General features: G+C 44.4%; 2 protein-coding genes and 1 long non-coding RNA gene across 5 annotated transcripts in view; 2 read left to right on the forward strand and 1 right to left on the reverse strand.

Annotated features, from left to right (window-relative positions):
- Positions 1-3314, forward strand: part of KLHL12 (kelch like family member 12) — a 34875-nt gene extending 31561 nt beyond the window's left edge. For both annotated transcript variants that reach the window (XM_045456438.1, XM_045456439.1), the window contains exons 9-12: positions 496-654; positions 961-1059; positions 1411-1597; positions 1779-3314. In XM_045456438.1, coding sequence (XP_045312394.1) covers positions 496-654; positions 961-1059; positions 1411-1597; positions 1779-1905 — 572 coding nt within the window. In that variant the 3' untranslated portion in view covers positions 1906-3314. The remainder of the gene's footprint in view (positions 1-495; positions 655-960; positions 1060-1410; positions 1598-1778) is intronic.
- Positions 3315-5733: 2419 nt separating this feature from the next.
- RABIF (RAB interacting factor) lies at positions 5734-14569 on the forward strand. Its single transcript, XM_045456452.1, has 2 exons — positions 5734-5985; positions 11987-14569. Exons 1-2 carry the CDS (start codon positions 5860-5862, stop codon positions 12230-12232), a joined length of 372 nt encoding a protein of 123 aa, XP_045312408.1. The 5' UTR covers positions 5734-5859; the 3' UTR covers positions 12233-14569.
- On the reverse strand, positions 10572-23003 carry LOC123586876. 2 transcript variants are annotated; one of them, XR_006707000.1, is made up of 3 exons: positions 22950-22998; positions 22742-22857; positions 11510-12178 (listed from the first exon to the last, which is right to left on the reverse strand). It is a non-coding gene; the product is annotated as an uncharacterized LOC123586876 (long non-coding RNA). The 2 variants fall into 2 exon arrangements; XR_006706999.1 differs by having other exon boundaries at positions 10572-12178; positions 22742-23003.
- Between the last annotated feature and the right edge of the window lie 31 nt (positions 23004-23034).

The following is a 23034-nucleotide window of genomic DNA, read 5'->3' on the forward strand; positions in this document are numbered from 1 at the left end:
GTAAATCAAGTTCCAGTGTGCCGAGTGGAGAATTGGCACTGGTTATATTTTTGCAAACTCCACCTTTGAAGTCTTTGAGTGCTTTCAAGGATTCCATCTTACCCCGTTCTTTTTAGATGTCTTAACTCTGATGTCTTCCTTATCTATAAGACTTAATTGACTTATCTCATGAAAAAACACTTTGTTTTTGTTCCCAAACATTTAAAGGACTTGTGGGGAATTTGTAAGGAGAAGAATTAATAGAAATCTCTCGTCCTCGTGGTGCCTGGGTGGCTCACTCAGTTAAGTGCCCAACTCTTGCTGTCGACTCAGGTCATGACCTCACAGTTTGTGAGTTCAGGCCCACATCGGGCTCTGTGCTGACAGCATGGAGCCTGCTGGGGATTCTGTCTCTCCCTCTCTTGCCCCTCCCCCACCTTAAAATAAATAAACATAAAAAGTTAAAAAAGAAATCTCTCGTCCTCTAATAGTCTGTGATTCATTCATTCTGAGCAGATATGATCTACGTGTCTGGAGGCTTTGATGGAAGTAGGCGTCATACCAGTATGGAGCGGTATGACCCAAACATTGACCAGTGGAGCATGCTGGGAGATATGCAAACCGCCCGGGAGGGTGCTGGACTAGTTGTGGCCAGTGGAGTGATCTACTGCCTAGGTATTCAGTCTGGGAGGCGAAGATGAGGGAACTCAATGGGTGGGGACCCCTTTTTATCAAAATGAAGTTCATAGACTCTTTTCAACTAAAACCCTAGTCTATCCCAGTATCTTTTCTGTTAACTGAGGTTATCTTTCTCATGGAAGCAGAAATTAGGGTACTATCAGATTTTTCTTTGGATTATTGGAACTCTTGAAGGAGAACTGAAACTATAAGAATTAGTTGAAACACCCTGAGAGAGGCACACTGGGAATGAGCATGAGGGTTTTCCAGTCTGTCTGAAATGGTCTCTGCTTTGGTTTTCAGGAGGATATGATGGCTTGAATATTTTAAATTCAGTTGAGAAATATGATCCCCACACTGGACATTGGACTAATGTTACACCAATGGCCACTAAGCGCTCTGGTAAGACCACTGATATCTAAAGGGGAGGACAATCGACTGTGCTGACAAATCTTTACATATGCAGTGGTGGTGGAGTCAAAGAGGGTATCAACAAATCAGAGTTGTATTTCTTTCTTCACCGTACACTTCACTCATGTAAAACATAAGTCTGGTTTCATTCTCCTCTTTGCCTGTCTTTTCTCTAAACATAATGAAAATAAAGACAACTAGATTTTTCTAAGCCTGTCTGGCTCTAGTCCACATCCCTCAGCTACTCGAGAACTCAGCTAGCCACCAATGATCATGTTTTGTTTTTAGAATTCTTATCCTAAGCTTAGTAGTATTGATTTACTATGCCTTTTTCCCCCCAAGGTGCAGGAGTAGCCCTGCTGAATGACCATATTTATGTGGTGGGGGGATTTGATGGTACAGCCCACCTTTCTTCTGTTGAAGCATACAACATTCGCACCGATTCCTGGACAACTGTCACTAGTATGACCACTCCACGATGCTATGTAGGGGCCACAGTGCTTCGCGGGAGACTTTATGCTATTGCGGGGTAAGGATTTGGAAGCCAGGCTAGAGTCGTCGTGCATCCAGGACAACATGATCCATTCCGAATTTTTGGATCGAGACAGGGTTTGGGTTGGGGGAGACATCTCCAGTGGCAAACTTTAATGTAGGACTGTATGGAGAGGAATAGAAAGTTCATTTTCTTCTTTTGCTTCTTCTCCACTCAGATACGATGGGAATTCCCTGCTGAGTAGCATCGAGTGCTATGACCCTATCATCGACAGTTGGGAAGTAGTGACATCCATGGGAACCCAGCGCTGTGATGCTGGCGTGTGTGTTCTTCGAGAGAAGTGACCATTGTTGGAGCACCATCCAGAGCTAGTGACCAGTCCAAGGGACAGTTTACAGGAGCGTCAAGGATCCTTTCCAGAATATCTATTTCTCACCGTGTGCACAGGGTGATTACAAGCACCAGTGTGGTGATGATTGTACTTGTTTGACACACACTCCACTTTGTGCTGGTAGTTCTCTCTGAGGAGGGTGGGTAACAGACACTCAAGGGAAGACAATGCACACTGAATGGATCTGAGAGGCCAGACCATCTCTCCTTGTCCAGAGAGCACTGTCATGTGCTTGGGAGAATCCATATATATGTTGTGCCTCGTGTATTGCAGAGAATTAAGGTGAGTATGACCTACTAGATGTGGACAGTATCCAGCGTATGATTGGAAGGATACCAACTTGAGTAAGCTGGGTAAAATCCAAGTCTTGTTTTCCAGGAATAAATATCTTTCCTAGTCTGCAGGTAACTAGGGGCAACACAGTTCCATTCTGGAGGATAATAGAGGGGAAAGCCCCCTATCAAAACTTGGGGGGGCTTGGGGAGAGACCTGGCATTGCCTTAAGGGACAAGGTTGGTGTATCAGAACTGGGTTTAGAATAAGGGAAGTAAACAGAATTTGATGGAATGTGAGTAAACCTAGAACACCGCTGAGGTATAACCTGGAAGACTTAAAAGGGTGTGTTATTGGAAGGATCTTTTAATTTCCCCATGATCTTTCTGGGTGCGCATCTTGGCATTGACAGAGTAAGAATGAACAAATGTTGGGATGAGCAGAGATGGAATAAAGGTGGGAGTTTGGTATGCCTGGGAACAAACTAGAAGTACCTGTGATTTTACAATCGTCTTATTTCCCGCCAGGGCTCATCTCTCCATGGCAAGGTTTGCCTTGAGTCGGTGAGACACTGTCTGTGTTGAATCAAATACTACTACACTATTATAGTTCATTACTATTTATTTGGGGGTGGGGTGAGGGTGGCAGCAGCGTAGAAATTCAGCTACCTGATTACTGCCCTGTTCTTTTAAGGGCACACTTCTGCTAAGGAGTGGTTTTTACTGCTGTGTTTGGTACAATTAGTCCTTTTCCTACTATGAGGTTCCCTGACCTGTCCTTAGAGTGGATTTTATTCTTCCTGGGACAGAATAATCAAGGCAACCAAAACTCTTTTGCTAGTTCCAGTACTCGCTGCCACCATTTCTGAATTTCTGAGCTACTATTCAAGGCTCCCCTGTGTTATGGAGTGAAATTCTTGGCTTTGGGGGTATTGGGAGTGTGGGGATGTGGTAACCTAAACAAGGATGCACTTTCCCTTTATTCTAAAATTCCATCTTTTTCCTCTTTCCCTGAGTTGTATTGGTGTAAAGAGTTCATTTCCTTTGTATTTTTTTAAGAAAATATTAAAAATCAGTGGTCTCAAGTGCCTATAAGAGAGTTTGTGGCTAACCAACACTGTCTTGCGGATACTTGGGGAGGGGTGGGGGGGACCAGGCAGAGATCAGCTGTATGATCCTGTCTCTTCAGCCTCTTCACCTTATGTGTTTGCCAACTGGCCCTACTATGTTTCTTTGCTAGACGCGGGTAAGAGGTAGCCCCTTTACCTTTGTGGAGCTTCTCAGCAGTAAAATATTTACGTGAATTTGTGTATTTATTGACTCCTCTCACACTGGGAGTTTACTTGAAAAGCAAACAGAATAAAGAGGAGTCAATCTTGAGCTCACTTAGTACCCACTTGAATTTTAGGGTCTTTAGTCACTCCATTCCTTTCTCTATTTGCTTTGATTTATGGCACCTGATGTAAACAGCCATGCAGAAGGCCTGCACAACTGCAGAAATCCTGACATTCCCAGAGCAAAGGGAAGGGGGAGCCAAAGAGGAAGTTATTTTCACTAAAGAAGCCCTGCCAACCTTTCTTCAGCAGATGGATTGTGCCTGCTGATCAAACCACAGCTATGAAACATATGACTCATCCTTTCTCAGGAAGAGATCCAGGGGAGGTGGAAAAGTGGGGGTTCAGAACTGGTGGCTCCTAGGCTATCTTTACTCCTGACTTAAGAGTTCTTATATGGCAGCCACCACTGAATATTCTGCATAAAACATCTAAAACTCTTTGCTGTCTTTCCACTCTTCCAATCTTGCATACTCTTCTCATACACATACACAGAGGTATGCCTAATATGGGGGTTCCTCCTGTTTTTCTAGCTCTCTTCGCTGGCAACCAGCCACTTAGTTATCCCACCTCGGAAAACTCATTTATCTTGTGTTCCCCCCATTACAATACAGACATGCAATTCATTTCTGGCTTGTACATGACATTATCTTTAATAGTTCCAAATATATTCTTATAACTGTATTCCCGCTGCTACCACTTAGTTCAAGCCTTTATCTCTTACACAGACTCATGGAGTAATAGCCTCCTGATAGCCTTACCTCTGTTCTTTTCCTGTCTTCCAGTCTAGCCCCTCCATTTAGTTATCAATGTTCTTCCTCAATTACATGTAGCATCATTACAGTACCTAACATACAGCAAATTTTCAGTGAATATTGAACAGTTATTTCTAGCCTAAAATTCCATAGATTCCCATTTCCCACATTATGAAGTTCAAATTCCTTAGCATGTTTTAGACCCATGGTGCTCTGGGCCCACTCTACCATTCTGATCTCCCCCCCCCCCCCCCCCCACTATTTTCTCTTCCCTCAGGTGTAATGTCCTTCAGTGGACTACTAACCATTCTTAAATGTGTTCTCACCTTTGTTCATGGATTATAATGTTCTTCTGACATAGTCTTGCTTTTCAGACAAAATCCTAGTCACATTTTGATGCCTAATTAAAATGTCACCTAGGTAAAGCCTTTTTTAACTCCCCAGATGGAATTATTCCCTAATCCTGGCTTCCATTTACTTTGTTCCCATGGTTGTCTTTATCACATGTCATTTGTTTTGGGTATGTCTTCCTGTTTAGACTGTGTTCTCAAATACAAAGTGCCTATTATCATTGTATCCTCAGGGTTTAGTTATATTACATAATTACTAAATGTTGAATTACTGAAGGACAAAGAGGAAGAAGAAAAACCTGCAGATGGGGATGATGGGTAGATTAGACATTACCTATTTAAGTAACTTGGTTCCCCTTCATATTGCTTCCCTTGCCATTTCAGGATATCCATGGCCTAATGCACTAGAACTGATAAGCTAGAGATCTAAAGCTCAATCAAATGGAGTGAAAAGTATAGTGTAATGACAAAGGACAGTGGCTTTAGAGCCAGGCCTGGATCTATGGACCCTGGAAACTAGCCTCTGATCTTTACCTTCCTCAGTTGTGCACTGGGAGTAATCAGTGACAACCACATAAGGGAATTGTGATGATTCAATAGGTTTGTTTCTAAAGCACTTAAACACGGTATTTGCCACATAGTAAATAGTTGCGATGATTAGAACAGATATCAGCAATTAAAGTCTGGAAGCATCTTTTTCCAGCACCAAAAAGGTACATGTCCCTTTAAGTAGTCTCTTGTTGAAGTAACTAATGTAGATAAAACTTGCTGATGTATATAGCCTGGCCCAGATTCCCTTCGCATTGCCTCCAGAAATGTTCCCGTTCATTCAGAAGACCAAAGTCAAATCTCAGCAAACTACATGGTATGGTCAACTTTAATGGCTTATTTACCCAGATTTTACTCAATATTTAAGGGAAGCCCAAAGACCAGGTGAGTATGGAGAGGATTTGTCACGTCCCAGTAAGTGACCCTGTCACAAAGCCAGCAGACACCTAACCACTCAAGTAATGAATGAGGCGCTTGCGCAGTAGAACCCAGAGCGGGCGAGGGGGGAAAGGACGCATGCGCGGGGGGAGGGGGAGAGACTGTGCGCTCCCCACCCCGTCTCTGAAAGCCGCGCCCGCGCAGTTCCGAAAAAGCCTGCAGAGAGCGCCTGCGCGGTCGTGGCCGAGGAAGCTGTGGCGGTAGCGGCGATGGAACCAGCTGAGCCGCTGAACGAGTTAGTGTCAGCCGAGGGCCGAAACCGGAAGGCGGTGCTGTGCCAACGCTGTGGCTCCCGAGTGCTGCAGCCAGGGACCGCTCTCTTCTCCCGCCGACAGGTAGGGAGGCAGGTTGGAGGCGGTTCACCCCCGCACGCTTTCCCAGGGGGCCGAGGCGGCTCGTGTCCCAGACCGCGCGCGCGTTTCCGAAGGCCGCGCCCCTCGTCGCGTCCGGGCTCCGCCTGAGGCTTCCCCCGCCGGAGTTGGGCGGCGGGAGCGCTGCCGGGACCCGGCCCCCGGCCCCCGGCCCCCAGCCCCAGCCCCAGCCCCGCCCTAGGTCTGGGCCGGCCGGTCACCCGGTCGCCGCGGGCGCAGGGCGCGCTGGACGCTGCTCCTCCGCGTGCGGTGCAGGGCTGCGGCAAGGCGCCGGCTTCCTAGGGCCCGGCGCCTCGGGACACGGGCAGCCCTTCCAGCTCCACCCTGCGGACTGGCCCCATGGCGCCCGGTGTACCAGGCCCGCATCACACCGCTCTCACCGGTGTCCTTTCTGATGGGCTCCTTGCCGCCCCAAAAAGAGCTCCAGAACGACTTTAGTGTAGGGGATGTGACAGATGACTCTCGTAACCTACACGCTTTACCAAGGTACTGGGTGGAACGCAGTTTCTCCAACGAATCAGATTTCCGGTGGGACAGACCGCTCAAGTCCTGAAATCATTTTTGAAGGGAGATTTAATTTTTATTTTAATCTTTTATTTCTTTCAAGTTAGATATTTTTATATTCTTCATGCTGCCATCACCCCAAAAGGGGAAAGTTGAAAGCATCTTTTTTTTTAATTTTACTAAACTTTTTCTTGAGGTGTAACAATAACCTCAGGAAAGTGCAAAGTGTAATCTCATTTCAGCCATGTGCATACCCTCACTCAAAATTGTCTCCAAAAATATGCTGTGTCCTCATGACCTATCATATTGGGAATTAGGTTTCAACATAAGAATTTGGGAGGAACACAGTCTATAACAGGGTGCTACTGGCATCTAGTAAGGTAGAAGCCAGGGATTAGCATCCTGCAATGCATTAGACAGCAACCCCCGTCCCCTGGTCCTGCAACAGACTTCTTCTCCATCCCACGAGGTCAGCAGTACCAAGATGGAAATGATGGCCTAAAGACTGCAAAGCACACTCACATCTATAATCTCAGTTGATCTTATGAAATTATTAGCATTTCTACCACTGGCCTATGAGGTCCTAGATCCTACCCACTTCTGTATCTCCTACACTTAGATTGTGCCCATAAGTAAGAACTTAATAGATACTTAGATTTAAGTAAATTAGTGAGCAAAAGCTATTAGCCCAGTGTAAATAATGGGTTAGCATGGGTGGAATGGATTAGTATGTCACTGTTGGTGCAGCATGTGTTAAAAAGGCCTATGGTTTCACATATAAAACGTTCATACCCTTTAGCTCGGTACTTCTTGAAATCTTACCTGAAGTCTGTGACAGAGGAATTTATAATGAAGCTGAACAGAGGTGGAGGGGACAGCAGTGTGACGTTTCAGTGTTGTTAGAGAAAGTGCAGTATGTGTGAAGAACTGCAAAGTTCAACTTGGCTGGGCCTAGCTAGACAGTTCTCATTCGGGGTCTTTCACGTGCAGTCAGAAGGGTCATTTGAAACGCTCTCTACTGTCACGTGTCTGCTTGTGGCCTGGGAAGACTCAGACACCTGAGCACTGAAATAGACTCTGGGGGCACGTTGGTCTTTCGGTGGCTCTGTCCCCAAGGTCTCTCCATGTGATGCCTGGAGGGTACCTGGAGGTATTCAGAGTAGCTGGAATTCTCATATAGTAGCTGAAGGCTCCTAGAGCAAGTGTACCCAGAGAAACCAGCCAAAACGGCATGGCCTTTTCTGACCTAGCCTGTCACTTCCACTGCACTTGATTCCATTGAGGCCGTCACAGTGGCTCGCCCAGACCCAAGGTGAGAGACATGGAGTCTATGTTTTGGAAGGATTGTCAAATAATTTGTGGACATGTTTTAAAACCACCACAAGGGGCGCCTGGTGGCTCAGTCGGTTGGGCATCCGACTTCGGCTCAGGTCGTGATCTCGCAGTCCGTGGGTTCGAGCCCCACATCTGGCTCTGTGCTGATGGGGGGCAAGGGGGGTGGGGGTGGGGCTGCCTGAGATATTCTCTCTCTGCTCTTCTCCTGCTGGCTTGCTCTCTCTCTCTCTCTCTCCCTCCCTCCCTCCCTCCGCCTCTCTCTCTCCCTTTCACATTCGATTTTGGCTCAGGTCATGACCTCACAGTTTGTGGGTTCAAGCCCCACATCGGGCTCTGTGCTGACAGCACAAAGCCTGCTTGGGGTTCTCCTCTCCCTCTCTTTCTGCCCCTCCCCCACTCACTCACTTGCACACATGAACTGTCTCTCAGAAAAAATAAGTAAACTTAAAAAAATAAAGGGTACTGTTAACAGTTATTGAAAAAGCAAAAAGAGTTCCACTGAGAATCTCACTGAGTTGTGGTATTCTACTTATCTCTGAGGAGCCAGTCCAGGATTAGGATACAGCCTGGAGTCCGGAGTAGTTAACCCACCTGGTCAGGGATGGAACTGGCAACTTTGTCCCCCAACCAGCTGACCTAGCAGCCTCAAATTAGGCATTAATTCCTTGATTTTCACCCCAGTAGTCTATCTGGAAAGCCTAATTGTATTCTAAATGTTACATTCCAAAACTTGACCCTGCAATAGCTCTGGGCACTACAGTGAATGGGTTGACATCCATACACCTACACATACAGTGTGCATATAGGTCTAGTCTTGTGGATCTGACTTACGGGATTTCAATAAAAATGGGAATGTTGAGAAAGAGAGGGACCAGGACCCAGTACGACCCCTTGAAGGAACAGTTACTAGTGTTTCCCTTAAATCACTAATCAAGACTGCTGAGGCGCTGTTTTGCATTATAAATGGGAACTGTGGGAGGGAAGCTGGTTCTCCTTTGTTGGATGTGTCCTAAGGGCTAATGCTTAGCAAGTCTTTTTCTCCCCTTAACATTTCACTCCCCTTGCATTTAGTTAAGATGTTGATTTCACACCTACAGTATGGCCCAGAAATATTTTTAGGGAAATTTAGGCCCACAGAAAGATACCGCTAGGATTGGAATCCAGGTTTCCTGGTTTCTGAATTTTGATTCCTCTTCGCCTCTGCTTGTTCCAGTTTTTCACTTAGTGTAAAACAAAGCAGTTGGGGGTTCATTTAAGCATCAGATGGGCAAAAAGAGTGACTGGAATGACAGTGTAACAGGAGGAGGAACTGTTCTATTTTATGATGTCCTCAGCTGATGTCTCAGGTGACACAGCGCAGGGTAGTGCACAGATACCTGTTTTAGTAAGCCAGGTGCTCGGAAGATGGGGAGTAAAAAAGCTCTGGATCAGTGCTCCCTCCTCCCTATTATGGACACCTACTGGCTACAGTATGGCCAGAAGTGCAAACTCTGGGGTATTTAAAACACGGTAGCATCTCTTGTGATTCCCTAACTAGCATTCAAGGAGAGGCTTCCTCATCCCTACCAAAGCATTTCCCTTTTATTTTGGAACAATGTCAGTCCAGTTAGGGTTTGTTTTGTTTTTGTTTTGTTTTTTTAATTAAAAAAATTGGTGCAGGGGGAAGGGCCTGGGTCTGCTCAGTCAGTTAAGCATCCAACTGTATCTCAGCTGAGGTCTTGATTTCAGGGTCATGAGTTCAAGCCTCACATTGGGCTCCACGCTTGGTCATGAATCCTACTTAAAAAAAAAAAAAAAAAAAAAAATCAACAAATAATTTTTTTTTTTTTTTTGCTTTTGATTGCTAATGCCAGACTAGCTCACTGAGGCCATCCTATGTTATTAGAGTTTGGGGTTGCATTAGAAACATATCATGGGTGCAGAGAAAGAGGAACCCTTTTACACTGCTGGTGGGAATGTAAACTGGTGCAGCCAGTCTGGAAAACAGTATGGAGGTTTCTCCAAAAATTAAAAATAGAACTACCCTATTACCCAGAAATTGCACTACTAGGCATTTATTCAAAGGATACAAAAATGCTGATTCAAAGGGGCACTTGCACCCCAATGTTTATAGCAGCACTATCACAATAGCCAAATTATGGAAAGATCCCAGATGTCCATTGACTGACAAATGGATAAAGAAGATGTGGGGTGTGTGTGTGTGTGGAATATTACTCAGCAATCAAAAAGAATGAAATCTTGCCATTTGCAACAATGTAGATGGAACTAGAATGCATTATGCTAAGCGAGATAAGTCAGTCAGAGAAAGACAAATATCATATGATTTCACACATGTGTGGAATTTAAGAAACAAAACAGATGAACATGGGGGAAGGGAAGTGAAAAGATAAAAACAGGGAGACAAACCATAAGAGACTCTTAAATACAGAGAACAACTGAGGGTTGCTGGTGGGGTGTCAGGTGGGGGGGGATGGGCTAAATGGGCAATGGGTATTAAGGAATGCACTTGCTGGGATGAGCACTTGGTTTTATGTATAAGTGATAAATCACTAGATTCTATTCCTGAAACCATTAATACGCTATATGTTAACAAACTTGGATTTAAATTAAAAAAAAAAATGATAGTAGGTACGTTGAAAGTTAATGCAAGAGGGGAAAAAAAAAGTAAATTGTTACCTATGAAGAAAAAACTAATGAGAAAGAAACAGCCATAGACTACTACTTGGCTTTGTAGCAAATATTTTCATAGTCATAATAAAGTAAAAACTGAAAAGTGTTTCATAGGGTGGAAAATAAGTGTATTGGCAGTAGCCATTTCGATGAGAGCAGAGGAGTAACGAGCTTTGCTGTATGTATCTTGCAATACTGTGGGGCTGCTAAAGGTGTGTGAACTAACCATATGGAAGAAATTAAAGGGTGTGTGTTTGTGTGTGTGTGTACTTACACGCGCGTGTGCCAGAGGCTTTCTCGTAGTGATTGGGAAGGCATGTTGATTTGTGGGTACAAGGATCCTTGGGATGCTATTCCGAATTCTAGAACTAGATTTTCCTTGTTAATGTTCTTTTGTAAGATAAATCCAGCACACACCTTACAGTGATGGAATAGAGCAAAGCCAGGTATCCTGTATTTATTCTTTTGACAAATATTTGAGTTCCTGCTCTATGCCAGTTATTACTCTAGGCACTGGGGATATAGTAGTGAACAGGAAAGGTAAGCTCCTTCCTTTCCTGGGGCTTACATTTTAGTGGAGGGAGACCCATGGTAAATAAGCCAATACATTAAGTTCAGAGAATGGTAAGTAGAAAATAAAGAGGTAGTGGCATAAGGAGACTTTGGGGGTAATGAATATGCTTGGTATCTTGCTGGTAATGATTTATCTGCATATGCCTGGGCCAAAATGTATCAAATTGTATACTTTAAGTATTGTGCAGTATATGTGTCAACTATACCTCAGTAAAGCCATATAAAAAAACATAGGGACCCTTGGGTGGCTCCGTTGGTTAAGCGACCAGCTCTTGGTTTCAGCTTAGGTCATCATCTCACGCTTCGTGAGTTCAAGCCCCGCGTTGGTCTCCATGCTGACAGTGTGGAGCCTGCTTGAGATTCTCTCTTTTCTCCCGCCCTCTCCCACTTGATGTCTCTCTCAAAATAGTTAAGTAAACTTTAAAAAGTATAAAATAAAACATAGTGGGCAGTATGGGAAGCTAATTCAGATTGTTTGGTTAGAGAAGACCTCCCGAAGAGGTTACATTTGAGCTGAATATCATGAAGGAACCGGCCTTGCCAGGATCTGAGGGCAGAGCACACTTACCCTGTTTGAAGAAGGCAAGGCCAGTGTGGCTGGAGGGAGATTAGGAACAGGCAGGGCCTTATGGACCATGGTAAAGATAGCAGTGAAGCCAGTTGGAAACAGCATGTTACCTCTTTAATGTCTCGTAAGAATCAGGGCATGGACTAGAGGCAACAGAGGAGCCGCCCAGCATCCTCATCCATCAATGATCGGGCTCCTCATTTTGTTTTCATTCCGAGAAAGTGCTAGGGAGCAGTGTAATGTGTGAGTGGAATGGGGGTGATGACGTGACTGGCCAGTCAGCTCTTGCATTCTTTGTGTTCTTTTCCACTGCAGCTTTTCCTTCCCTCCATGAGAAAGAAACCAGCTCTGGCTGATGGCAGCAATCCTGACGGCGAGCTTCTCCAGGAGCACTGGCTGGTTGATGACATGTTCATCTTTGAGAACGTGGGCTTCACCAAGGACGTGGGCAACATCAAGTTTCTGGTGTGCGCAGACTGTGAAATCGGACCAATTGGCTGGCATTGCCTAGATGACAAGAACAGTTTCTATGTGGCCTTGGAACGGGTTTCCCATGAGTAACTGAGGGGAGGGGGACTCAGCTCCACCCCCAGCTCTAAAGGCTCCTCCCCTCAAGAACTGGCATTTAACCTGATGTCATTGCCCTGCTGCCGCCTTCTCGGTACTAATGTAAATTATGAGTATCAACATGTCCGGTTGAACAGAGGGCTAATCCTGCTTCCTTAAAGCCTCAAGTGCATGCCTCATGCATCACTCATCCTGCATCCCAACATCTCCTAACCTTCCTTTTCCCCCAGTTGCAGGACGCTGGAACACGTCCACAAATGTGCTCTCATCCCTGGCATCCTGCCCCGGGCTCTCTGACCCTGGGCTCCCTTGTTTCGTGTTCTGTAACAGCAGCATTCATCCTGTTGTCCAAGATGACACATGACAGCTGATGCCCGTGCTGATAGCTGAAACTCCACCTTTTTCTCTCTCATTCAAGAAAGCATATAAGTGTCTGAGAGTGACTTGGTTGTATGGCTAACTGTATCTACAGTAATTTATTCTTTTTAAAAGTGTAGCATTTACAGACATTAGTATTTAAACTACTAATCAGAAACACATTACTTTGGACACCCCTCTAATACCATGTTTGACAGCTGAGCCTCTAGGCTGATAGTGACTTTTTATTGTGAAGATGAATATGGCCCCTCTTCCCCTCAAATCTTGATATGGTTTCTCTTTATATTAGCCTGTGAGTTGAGAATCAGATTTTCAACCCTATCTGGCAGCCACCCCAAGGAAAACTCAGCCCTGGCTTAGAATCACAGTGGAGGATGTGGGATATAGGAGGGACAGGCCTTTGCCATATTATACATGACTTTATAGGTTTGCCTTATTTGGACAAGTAACTCTTCCTTTGTTCTTAGCAAAGGAATCTATCTATCTAATGGGTAGTGTCATCATTTACCGAACCTACTAAGCATGGTCCTCACAGAGTTTTGGTTCATTTGGAATGTCTGTACCAACCCAGAACACAAACTTTCCATCCAAATGCCACTATTTCTATAGCTGTAGCATTGCTCTAATAGTTCAGTGTTAGCAGACTTGTTTAACTCTTCAGTATGATTGTCAGTTCTGTCCTCTCTCTTCTGAAGTGACTCAACTTTAGAAGGAGTCTCTCTGACCAGATCTCGAGTATCCTCCCATCAGCCCTACCTGGAAGATGGAGGAGACCCTAGAATTGACATAAGGACTAAACGGAAACCTTCCAGTTTAGAGCCCATCCTTCTGTATCTGTTTTCTGCTTGCTTCTGCCTTCTTTCTCCCCGGAACTTTTCTAAGGGCTCCCCAACTAAAGTGTGGGCCTTGGGCATGGTTTTGCAACCAACCTACTCCTCTAGAAAGGTGGCTTCCTTCCCCAGTCATAGCCTCGATGAGATCTAGTTGAAAATGAGAGAACAGTTTTCTAGACAGTCAAAGGTCCATGATTACGGCATGTGCAGAAAAACAACTGTGAGAATTACCCACTCAGGTCCGAAGGAACAAAACCAGGTAGATGCCTCTGGGGGCATGTCGCCCCTCCTGCCACAAGCCAAAACCTAAGCAAGGCAGTTTTTTAAATTAGGCTTTCACTTTTCTTTCCTTTTTTAATCACAGAAATAGTACACATTTGTTGCAGATAAATACAAAAATGGGTATAAAGATTTTTTTAATCACTCCTATTTCCACCATCCAGAGATTGCCTGTAGTAATGTGGTATATATCCTCAGTGTTTTTCTATATGTATATATAAACATGTATGGTTTTTAAAAACAGATATGAGGTCATACTGTGCTCTTTTATAACTTGCCTTTTCCATTAACAAAATACTGACTTCCCATTTTAACAGATAACCGTCCATGGCCACCCTTGTTTTTAGTATTCCATTGTCATTTCTGTAATCTATTTAAACAATCCCCTATTAGATTGTCTCCAGTTTCTTATAAACGGTGTGATACAACATACAACTTTAAAGTTAAATCTGTATACACATTCGTAATTATTTCCTTGGCATACATTATTAGAAGTAGAATTGCAAGGTATGCATGTTTTCAAGGATTTGGTCTGTTGACACATACTCTTCAGAAACAGCTGTAATTCACCCCCCTCCAGCAGTGTAAAAGAGCACTCATTTCTCTGAAACCTTCCTAACACGGGGTATTATGAAAAAGATATTTTGCCACTTTAATAGAAAAAGTAGTATCTCATGTTTTCATTTGCATTTCTTGTATTTTTAATGAAATTTTTAGATACTGATCATTTGTATTTTTTTTTTTAGAAAATTGTCAAACGTTGCCACAGTAGCCAAAAATATCAAATTGTTATTCTGTCTTTTCGGTATAATTTGAAAGGAATAAAGGCATTTAAACAGTAGAAATTAGATTCCTGTATGTCCTTGGGAAGAATACACAATTTGAAAAAGCAGAGGAGAGCTGAAAACTGAACCTCAGGCTTTATCGTGAGGTCTGTCAACTAATTAATTGATCACTGAGTGTCTGCTAGAAAATGGGAATGTCATCTCTTTGGTCCCTCACACATAATAGGCTCTCAGTAAAGACTTGGGAAATCCGTTAACCGCTTTGTCATAGGTAGATGGAAGTAACCCATGCTTGCTGCTAGGAGTTTAGACACCTGCAGTTCCTGTTAGAGCAAAGGATTTTTCCAAGGCCTAATTGTTGCTACAAAATTATTTTCTAACAAAAGAGTTGGACAGTGGCATACTGGCATTTTACATATTGTTCCTATGCCACGTATGTGGCTACTCAAGTGCCTCTAACATAGAACTAATGAGGTCTTTTGTTCCCGATAATGGTGGACAGGTACATTTTTTAAAGTTTATTTATTTATTTATTTTGAGAGAGAGCAAGTGGGGGAGGGGCAGAGAGACTCCCTCCCCAGGAGACTCTGTGCTGTCAGTGCAGAGCCCGATGCAGGGCTCCAACCCACGCAACTGTGAGATCGTGACCTGAACTGAAACCAAGTCAGACACTTATGACTGAGCCACCCAGGTGCCCCTGGTGGGTAGGTAATTTAGACTCACTATCCCACCGAGGGCAGTTAGAAAGGCTGGACAAAATATTTAAAGCATCCAAAGTCAGGGCGCCTGGGTGGCTCAGTTGGTTGAGTGACCGACTCTTGATTTCAGCTCAGGTCATGATCCCAGGGTCACGGGATTGAGTCCCATGTTGGGCTCTGCACTGAACATGGAGCCTGCTTGAGATTCTCCCTCCCTCCCTTCCTCTCTCTCTCTCCCTCTCTCTCTCTCTCTTTCTCCCTCCCTCCTTCCCTCTCTGCCCTTCTCCCTCACTCATTCTCTCTCCCTCTGCCCCTCTCCTTCACTCGTTTTCTCTCTCTCTAACCAAACGCATCAAAGAACAGTTGTTTGAAGGATTACTGGGCTAGGACCACTGAGAAGGAGGTGACCCTGGCAGGTGGGCTTGGTGTTAAGGGCCAGCGCTCTCTTGGGGGCATTTGCCAAATGTGAAGGGGGCACTTCAGAGGCTGGTGGGTGATTGTGACCGGCTTTTGGGAGTAGGGGTCTGTGCCGGTCAAAGAGTGGTAGACCTGGCCAGTGTTCCCCAGTTTGGGTTGAGGTCCTCCGTCCTTTGCACCCCAGGAATAGGAGTGAACCAGAAGGAGGAAATTGAAAGGCTCTCTCTGGACTGCAGCTTGGTGTCCAATGATCTCAATCCTTGAAATTAGATTAAGTTGATCCCAAAGTGGTAGTTTCCCCACACCCTTGGCATAAGCAAACAAAAACGCTCTCTGGAGAAAAATACCATCATCCTAAACTTCGACTTGTTTCTACAAGTAATTTTGCTAATACAATATCCTGAACACAATAAAATGTAACCAAGCATATGAGTCAAGATATTAAGAAAACCAGTGAAATAAGAGACCACGGAAAGTGGCCCACAGAGGCTGCAGACAGTGGAGCCACCAAACACTATAAAATAATTGCTTACTCTGTTCGAGGAGATAAACCAGTTTGAGGAATTTCAACAGATACCTGGGCATGTGAAAAAATACGAATTGTAGAATTTTTAAAAATCCAATAACCAAAATTAAGAATTCAGTGGAAGTTTTGAGCAGCAGATTATGCACAGCTGAAGAGGGAACTAGAAAACTGGGAGCTAGGAATAATTTGTTGTTGTTGTTTTTCAACATTTATTTATTTTTGAGAGAGAGAGACAGGGCATGAGCAGGGCGGGGCAGAGAGAGAGGGAGACACAGAATCCAAAGCAGGATCCATGCTGGGCTGTTAGCACATAGCCTGATGCCGGGCTCGAACCCATGAACCACGAAATCATGCCCTGAGCCGAAGTTGGATGCTTAACTGACTGAGCTACCCAGGCACCCCGGAATATTTCTAACAGATCTGCAAGACCTAAACACAGTTATACAACATTACTGAGAGATACTAAAAGGAAACAAACTTACAGGGGCCAGAAAACTATAGCCCACAGGCCAAGTCCACTCAAGACAGCATCTGATTTATAGACAGTCAGGAGTCTGCCACCTAAGAATGGTTTTGGGGCACCTGGGTGGCTCAGTGGGTTAAGTGGCTGACTTCAGCTCAGGTCATGATCTCACAGCTCGTGAGTTCAAGCCTCACATCGGGCTCTGTGCTGACAGCTCAGAGCCTGGAGCCTGCTAAGGATTCTGTGTCTCCCTCTCTCTCTGCCCCTCCCCCACTCATGCTCTGTGTCCCTCTCTCTCAAAAATAAATGAAGATTAAAGAAAATTAAAAAAAAAAAAAGAATGTTTTTTACCTTTTTAAATGGTTGTATAAGTATCTATCTAATATCTCCAATTTTACTTCTTATCCCACAAAGCCTAAAATATTAACCAGTCTTTTAAGAAAAAAGATTACCAGGGGCACCTGGGTGGCTCAGTCAGTTAAACGTCCGACTTTGGCTCAGGTCATGATCTCTCAGTTCATGGGTTCGAGTCCTGCGTTGGGCTCTGTGCTGACAGCTCAGAGCCTGGAGACTGCTTTGGATTCCATGTTTCCCTCTCTCTCTGTTCCTCCCCTGTGCACGCTTTCTCTCTCTCTCTCTCTCTCTCTCTCTCTCTCAAAAATAAAGATGAAAAAGTAATAATAATTAAAAGAAAAAAGATTGCGAAGTATTGACTAATTTTGTAAAGACGCCAACTTTTCTCCAAACTGATGTGTAAGTTTAATAAAATCCTAATGAAATACCCAACATTTCATGAAATTCAACAAACTGATTCTAAATGTGACATGCAAATGCAGAGGACTGAGGCTAGCCAAGACAGTCACGGAGAAAAACAAAATGGGAGAAATTCTCTACTGGATAGACCTCTATTTGTCACAAGAATGAACAAACAGGCTAGTGGAACAAAAAGGCTCAGAAACAGACCCGTGCGTGTGGCTACTTGATTTGTGACCAAGGCAGGGGTGATGACTTACAGGGTGGTGTGGGGAGGGCTCCTGCAATGTTGGAAATGCTCTATCTCCTTTTAATCTGGACAGTGGCTATGTGATGAACTCGTAAGCTATGCATCTTTTGTGAGCTTTTCTGAATATATGCTGTATTCTTATAACAAAAAAGCTTCTGAAAGATTGGAACTAACTGATCCCATCCAACCCTTACTTTCCTAAACATTAGTTCTTCCCTTCAGAATGGGATGGCATTTCTTTTCTGTTACCTCCTAGATCTATACACATGTAATACTGAAACCCTTGACTCTACTTACCTCTAAGGAAGATAAATTCTAGAAGTGTAGGGACCAAGAATATCCTATTTACTATTCTACCCTCGGTGCCTGGCCCCATGTCTGCCACATTTTAATAGTTTGATGAATGCTTGTTAAGGAAATTTAAAATAAACCCCACTAAATGCTATATCATTTTAGCGGGACTAATTTAAAGTGGTTCATGCAGATGTTTTTTAATGGAGGGATTAGAGTGAATTATATTTCTGATGCAGTGAATAACAGTGGATTACAAATCAGGTGCTGCACTTTTTTTCCAAGGCTTTTTGACAAAGACCGTGAAAACACATGTGATACAGGATCGTGTACAGAGTAAGTATATCTACGTGGTCATGACCTCGTCTAAGTCTGTATGGAGTAAGACAATAAAGGTGTTAACTTCAGTAGTGCCAATCTATCCATTATGACCAAGGTTTCTCTACTGAATACAGTGGACTCTAACCCAAATATAAATATATTTGAAATAGTGATCTTCAGTGTTATTTGTGAAAATTACACAAACCAACCTTTCTCGGCAATATGCTTCTTTCCCGCGCACAAATTAAAATTGGTTCTCTTGGGGGCGCCTGGGTGGCTCAGTCGGTTAAGCAGCCGACTTCGGCTCAGGTCGTGATCTCGCAGTCCGTGAGTTCGAGCCCTGCGTCGGGCTCTGTGCTGACAGCTCAGAGCCTGGAGCCCGTTTCAGATTCTGTGTCTCCCTCTCTCTGACCCTCCCCCGTTCATGCTCTGTCTCTCTCTGTCTCAAAAATAAATAAATGTTAAAAAAAAATTAAAATTAAACAAATAAAAATAAAAATAAAATTGGTTCTCTTGTAAGGTATTTGGATTTATTTCTATTATCTAGACGGCTGCAAAGTTTAGATTCTTTTTATTATTTTTTTTTTAACGTTTATTTATTTTTGAGACAGAGAGAGACAGAGCATGAACAGGGGAGGGGCAGAGAGAGGGAGACACAGAATCTGAAACGGGCTCCAGGCTCTGAGCTGTCAGCACAAAGCCGACGCGGGGCTCGAACTCACGGACCGGGAGATCACGACCTGAGCCGAAGTCAGACGCCTAACCGACTAGGCCACCCAGGTGCCCCTAGATTCTTTTTCTAATTTTTTGTCATCCTTTTCTAACCACAAGAGTGGTTAGAGAATTAAATTCCTGGAATGTGTGTCTAAATGTCAGGATTTAATGGGGCACCTGGGTGGCTCAGTCAGTTAGGCGGCCGACTTCGGCTCAGGTCATGATCTCATGGTTCATGAGTTTGAGCCCCGCGTCGGGCTCTGTGCTGAAAGCTCGGAGCCTGGAGCTTGCTTCGGAATCTGTGACTCCCCCTCTCTCTGTCCCCAGCTCATGCTCTGTCTCTGTCTCTCAAAAAATAAATAAATGTTAAGAAAACATTTTTTTTTAATGTCAGAATTTAAGGGTAAGTGGAATGGGTCCACCAAATTCACTTCAAATCTATTCAAACTTAGAATTCACTTTGCCTCATATAGAAACAATGTCATCCTGGCACCTGGGGGAGGCCCAGTCGGTTGAGCTTGAGCTTCTTGAGTTTGACCTTCCAACTCTTGATATCAGCTCCAGTCATGACCCCAGAGTCATGAGATCGAGACCCGCATTGGGCTCCGTGTTGAGCATGGAGACTGTATAAGATATTCTCCCCCTCTGCCCCTCTCATGCAGCTCATGCTCTGTCTCTCAAATAAAAAATAATAAAATTTAAAAATTTTTAAAAAGAAACAATGTTATCCATGATGAGTAGTTTGTAGCCTGTGACACAAAACTATGCATACCCAAAGCATAGTATTTCAATAAGCAGTTCTAATTTGGGATGTCATGAACAAGTCCTCTGCTATGATTAGATCGGAGTGCTCCAAATTCCAGACCTGGTGACCCCAGACAGTCTTTTTTTCAGGTTGGGGGCCAGGATGAGCCGTGACCTGGGGGAACAGTGAGGAGACAATGTGGGCTAGGAACACTTATGGTCCTAAGGAGGTGAGGGGAGAGTGCTCAACTCCTGTAGGTTTATACATTATCCCTTCCCCACTTTGTCCTGGATGGCTTCTGGTATGAGATGTGAAATAGGGATTGGGTGGAAATGGAGGTTCCATCCTAGGGAGCTGTTGCCCCAGTCAAAGAGGAGGTAAATTTCAAGATAATAGGGAGGAAAAACTGAGCTCATGGAGGCACCCAACCTCAGCAACTTTGCTAGCATGACCATCAATTGTTAAGTAATTCAGTCATTTGAAAGCCAGGTACTGCCTGTACAGTATTGGCACTAGCCCAAGAATGAATGGCCCTAGTGTCTTCCTGTCTACCCTGATTTCACCACTGCATGAACAGGACATTCTTGCTCCCACAAAGCCTCTCCATCTTGTCGGCCGCTCCCTTGCACAGACGGATGGCAGTTGTCCTTTCAATTCACTGTCATTTGATTCTACGTGGTAGGACAGAGGGAGTACATATAGGGAAAAGATGCAGGCTTATCAAGCATCTTTAGATGGCTTGAAACCTAGAAGTGACCATAGCCTTTAGATGGCTTGAAACCTAGAAGGGACCATAGCCTTTCCCTCCAAACGTTAGAATATCTTAAATTCCTGAAGAACTGTGTGAAAATGGTGTGTCTGCAATGGCACTAAAGTTGAGATCAGCAGGGTGACATAGAGAAAAGGATGACAAAAAAATTAGAAAAAGAATCTAAACTTTGCAGCCGTCTAGATAATAGAAATAAATTCAGGGGCGCCTGGGTGGCTCAGTCGGTTAAGCTTCTGACTTCAGCTCCCGTCGTGATCTCACGGTTTGTGGGTTCAAGCCTTGCATCGGGCTCTGTGCTGACAGCTCAAAGCCTGGAGCCTGCTTCAGATTCTGTGTCTCCCTCTCTCTCTCTTTGCTCCTCCCCCATTCGCTCTCCATCTCTGTCTCTCTCTCAAAAATAAATTAAAAAAAAAAAAAAGAAATTTAAAATGAAAGAAATTCAAATACCTTATAAGAGACCAATCTTAATTTGTGCGCTGTGAAGAAGCATATTGCCAGGAAACGTTGGTTTGTGTGATTTCCACAATTAACACTGAGGATCACTGTTTCAAATATATTTATATTTGGGTTAGAGTCCACTTTATTCAGTAAAGAAATGGACATTTAAAAAAGTGTTTATTTACTTAGAGCAAGAGACCATGCGATTGGGGGAGGGGCAGAGAGAGAGGGAGAGAGAGCAAGCAGGCTCCATGCTCAGCGAGGAACCTGACTCAGGGCTCAGTCACGTGACCATGAGATCATGACCTGAGCAGAAATGAAGAGTCAGACACTTAATTGACTGAGCCACCCAGGTGCCCCTCCAAGGACATTTATTTATTTATTTATTTTTAATGTTTATTTATTTTAGAGACAGAACATAAGTGGGGGAGGGGCAGAGAGAGCTGGAGACAGAATCTGAAGCAGGGTGCAGGCTCTGAGCTGTCAGCACAGAGCCAGACCCGGAGCTCGAACCCACGAACCATGAGATCATGACCTGAGCTGAAGTCAGACACCCAACCGACTGAGACACCCAGGTGCGCCCAGGGGCATTTTTCACTGGCAGACACAATAGCTGGTGAAATGAATTCCTAGTAGAGCAAGGCAAGGAAGAGATGGTATTGAGTTTATCACTTTTTTGAGTTTATGCCCAGATAGCTTCATTTTCATCACTGATATGCCCACATTCAGTGGGATGTAACATTTGACTTGTTTTGCTTGGGGCAGTGACAATGAATAATCATGCCTTAGCTTTGTATATACAAGGATTTTCAAAGTACTTATTTGAATGTTCACCCACACTCACTGTATCCCTTGACCAGAGACATCCACTTTAAAGCTGGCAGCCTCATAAAACACAAGGGTTGAGATCAAAGAACACTCTTCAGAGTTTGAAGTTAACCTTTGCACCCAGGATTTAAACCACCAAGCCACCTAAACAAGCATTTAGTTTCAAAATATTTCAGGATACTGAATGACATGTCTAGAGTCTTGTGGAAAAAACAGGTGCAGGAATCCAGGGGGCAGCTGATTTGATGTCACACTGGTGAGTGACACAGTAACTTTGGGTCTTTCTGGGTTCTATCAACAGGAAGTCATTACAGCTACAGATTTTCCTAAAGCAACAATTCGAGTCCCCTGGTCTGACTGGCATAATCTGGGTGCAGTCACTTTTCCAGTGGGAGGTGAGAATAGGAGATGATAGATGCTTCGGGTTCCTCTGGAATGTGCTGAACAAATACTAAGGGTAATCATTGTGGGGAGTCCAGTCACTTTGATAAAACCGAATGCCAGTTAATCCTCCCAAACTAGGAAATGGATTAATTTGTTCTGCTCAGGTATTTAGAAGTAAAACGTCCATCTCAGACAGCCAGGAAACAGCTTGGGAGAGGAAGAACTGTGTGTATGCCCCTTAGCAGGGAAACATACGAAACCACCACCAGGAAAAAAAGAAATACACCAGTAACATCTATGTATTGCCTAAAATACTGCTTATCACATCACCCCTCTGATCAATAATCCTCAAGGGTGCCCCTAGCCAGTGGAATTATGTGCAAACTCTTCAGAGTAACATTCAAGGCCCCACCTTGTTTTGCCATGTTCCCCCCACGAGTCCTCCTCAATCTGCTTTAGCCAGCCTGGACCCGTTGCTCTCTTGGTAATCTGAGTCACCTGACCTGGAGCGCTGGCCACAAAGCGAAGTAAACTTCAATTACCTGCGCCTGGAATGTTCTCTCCCACACCTGTCTGGCCAACCCTTCCCCACCCTAGCCGCATTTCCTCCCGCCTCAGAGCCTCCCCGTACCTGGTTCTCATCACAGCATCTTTCCTTCTCTAGCGGTTGCTGAGCTCAAGTCTGCGCCACCGTCCGAGGTTTATGCACTTTTCGAACTAGGTCCGCCCTGTTCCCCGTGTAAAGACCTAAGGCAACAGCGGAATAAGGGTATTGCTCCAGAGCTCCAACCTCTCAGATCCAGCACACGCCCCATAGAGAAAGAGAGGGTCGAGCAGACCTGGAGGACTCGGATGACCGAGGATTTCCCTCCCTTTGGTTTTACAAACTGCCCAATGACCGGCTGCGGCGGGGATATTTCATAA

The sequence above is a fragment of the Leopardus geoffroyi genome, chromosome C3 (genome assembly GCF_018350155.1).
Source record: "Leopardus geoffroyi isolate Oge1 chromosome C3, O.geoffroyi_Oge1_pat1.0, whole genome shotgun sequence".
Classification (NCBI taxonomy): domain Eukaryota; kingdom Metazoa; phylum Chordata; class Mammalia; order Carnivora; family Felidae; genus Leopardus; species Leopardus geoffroyi.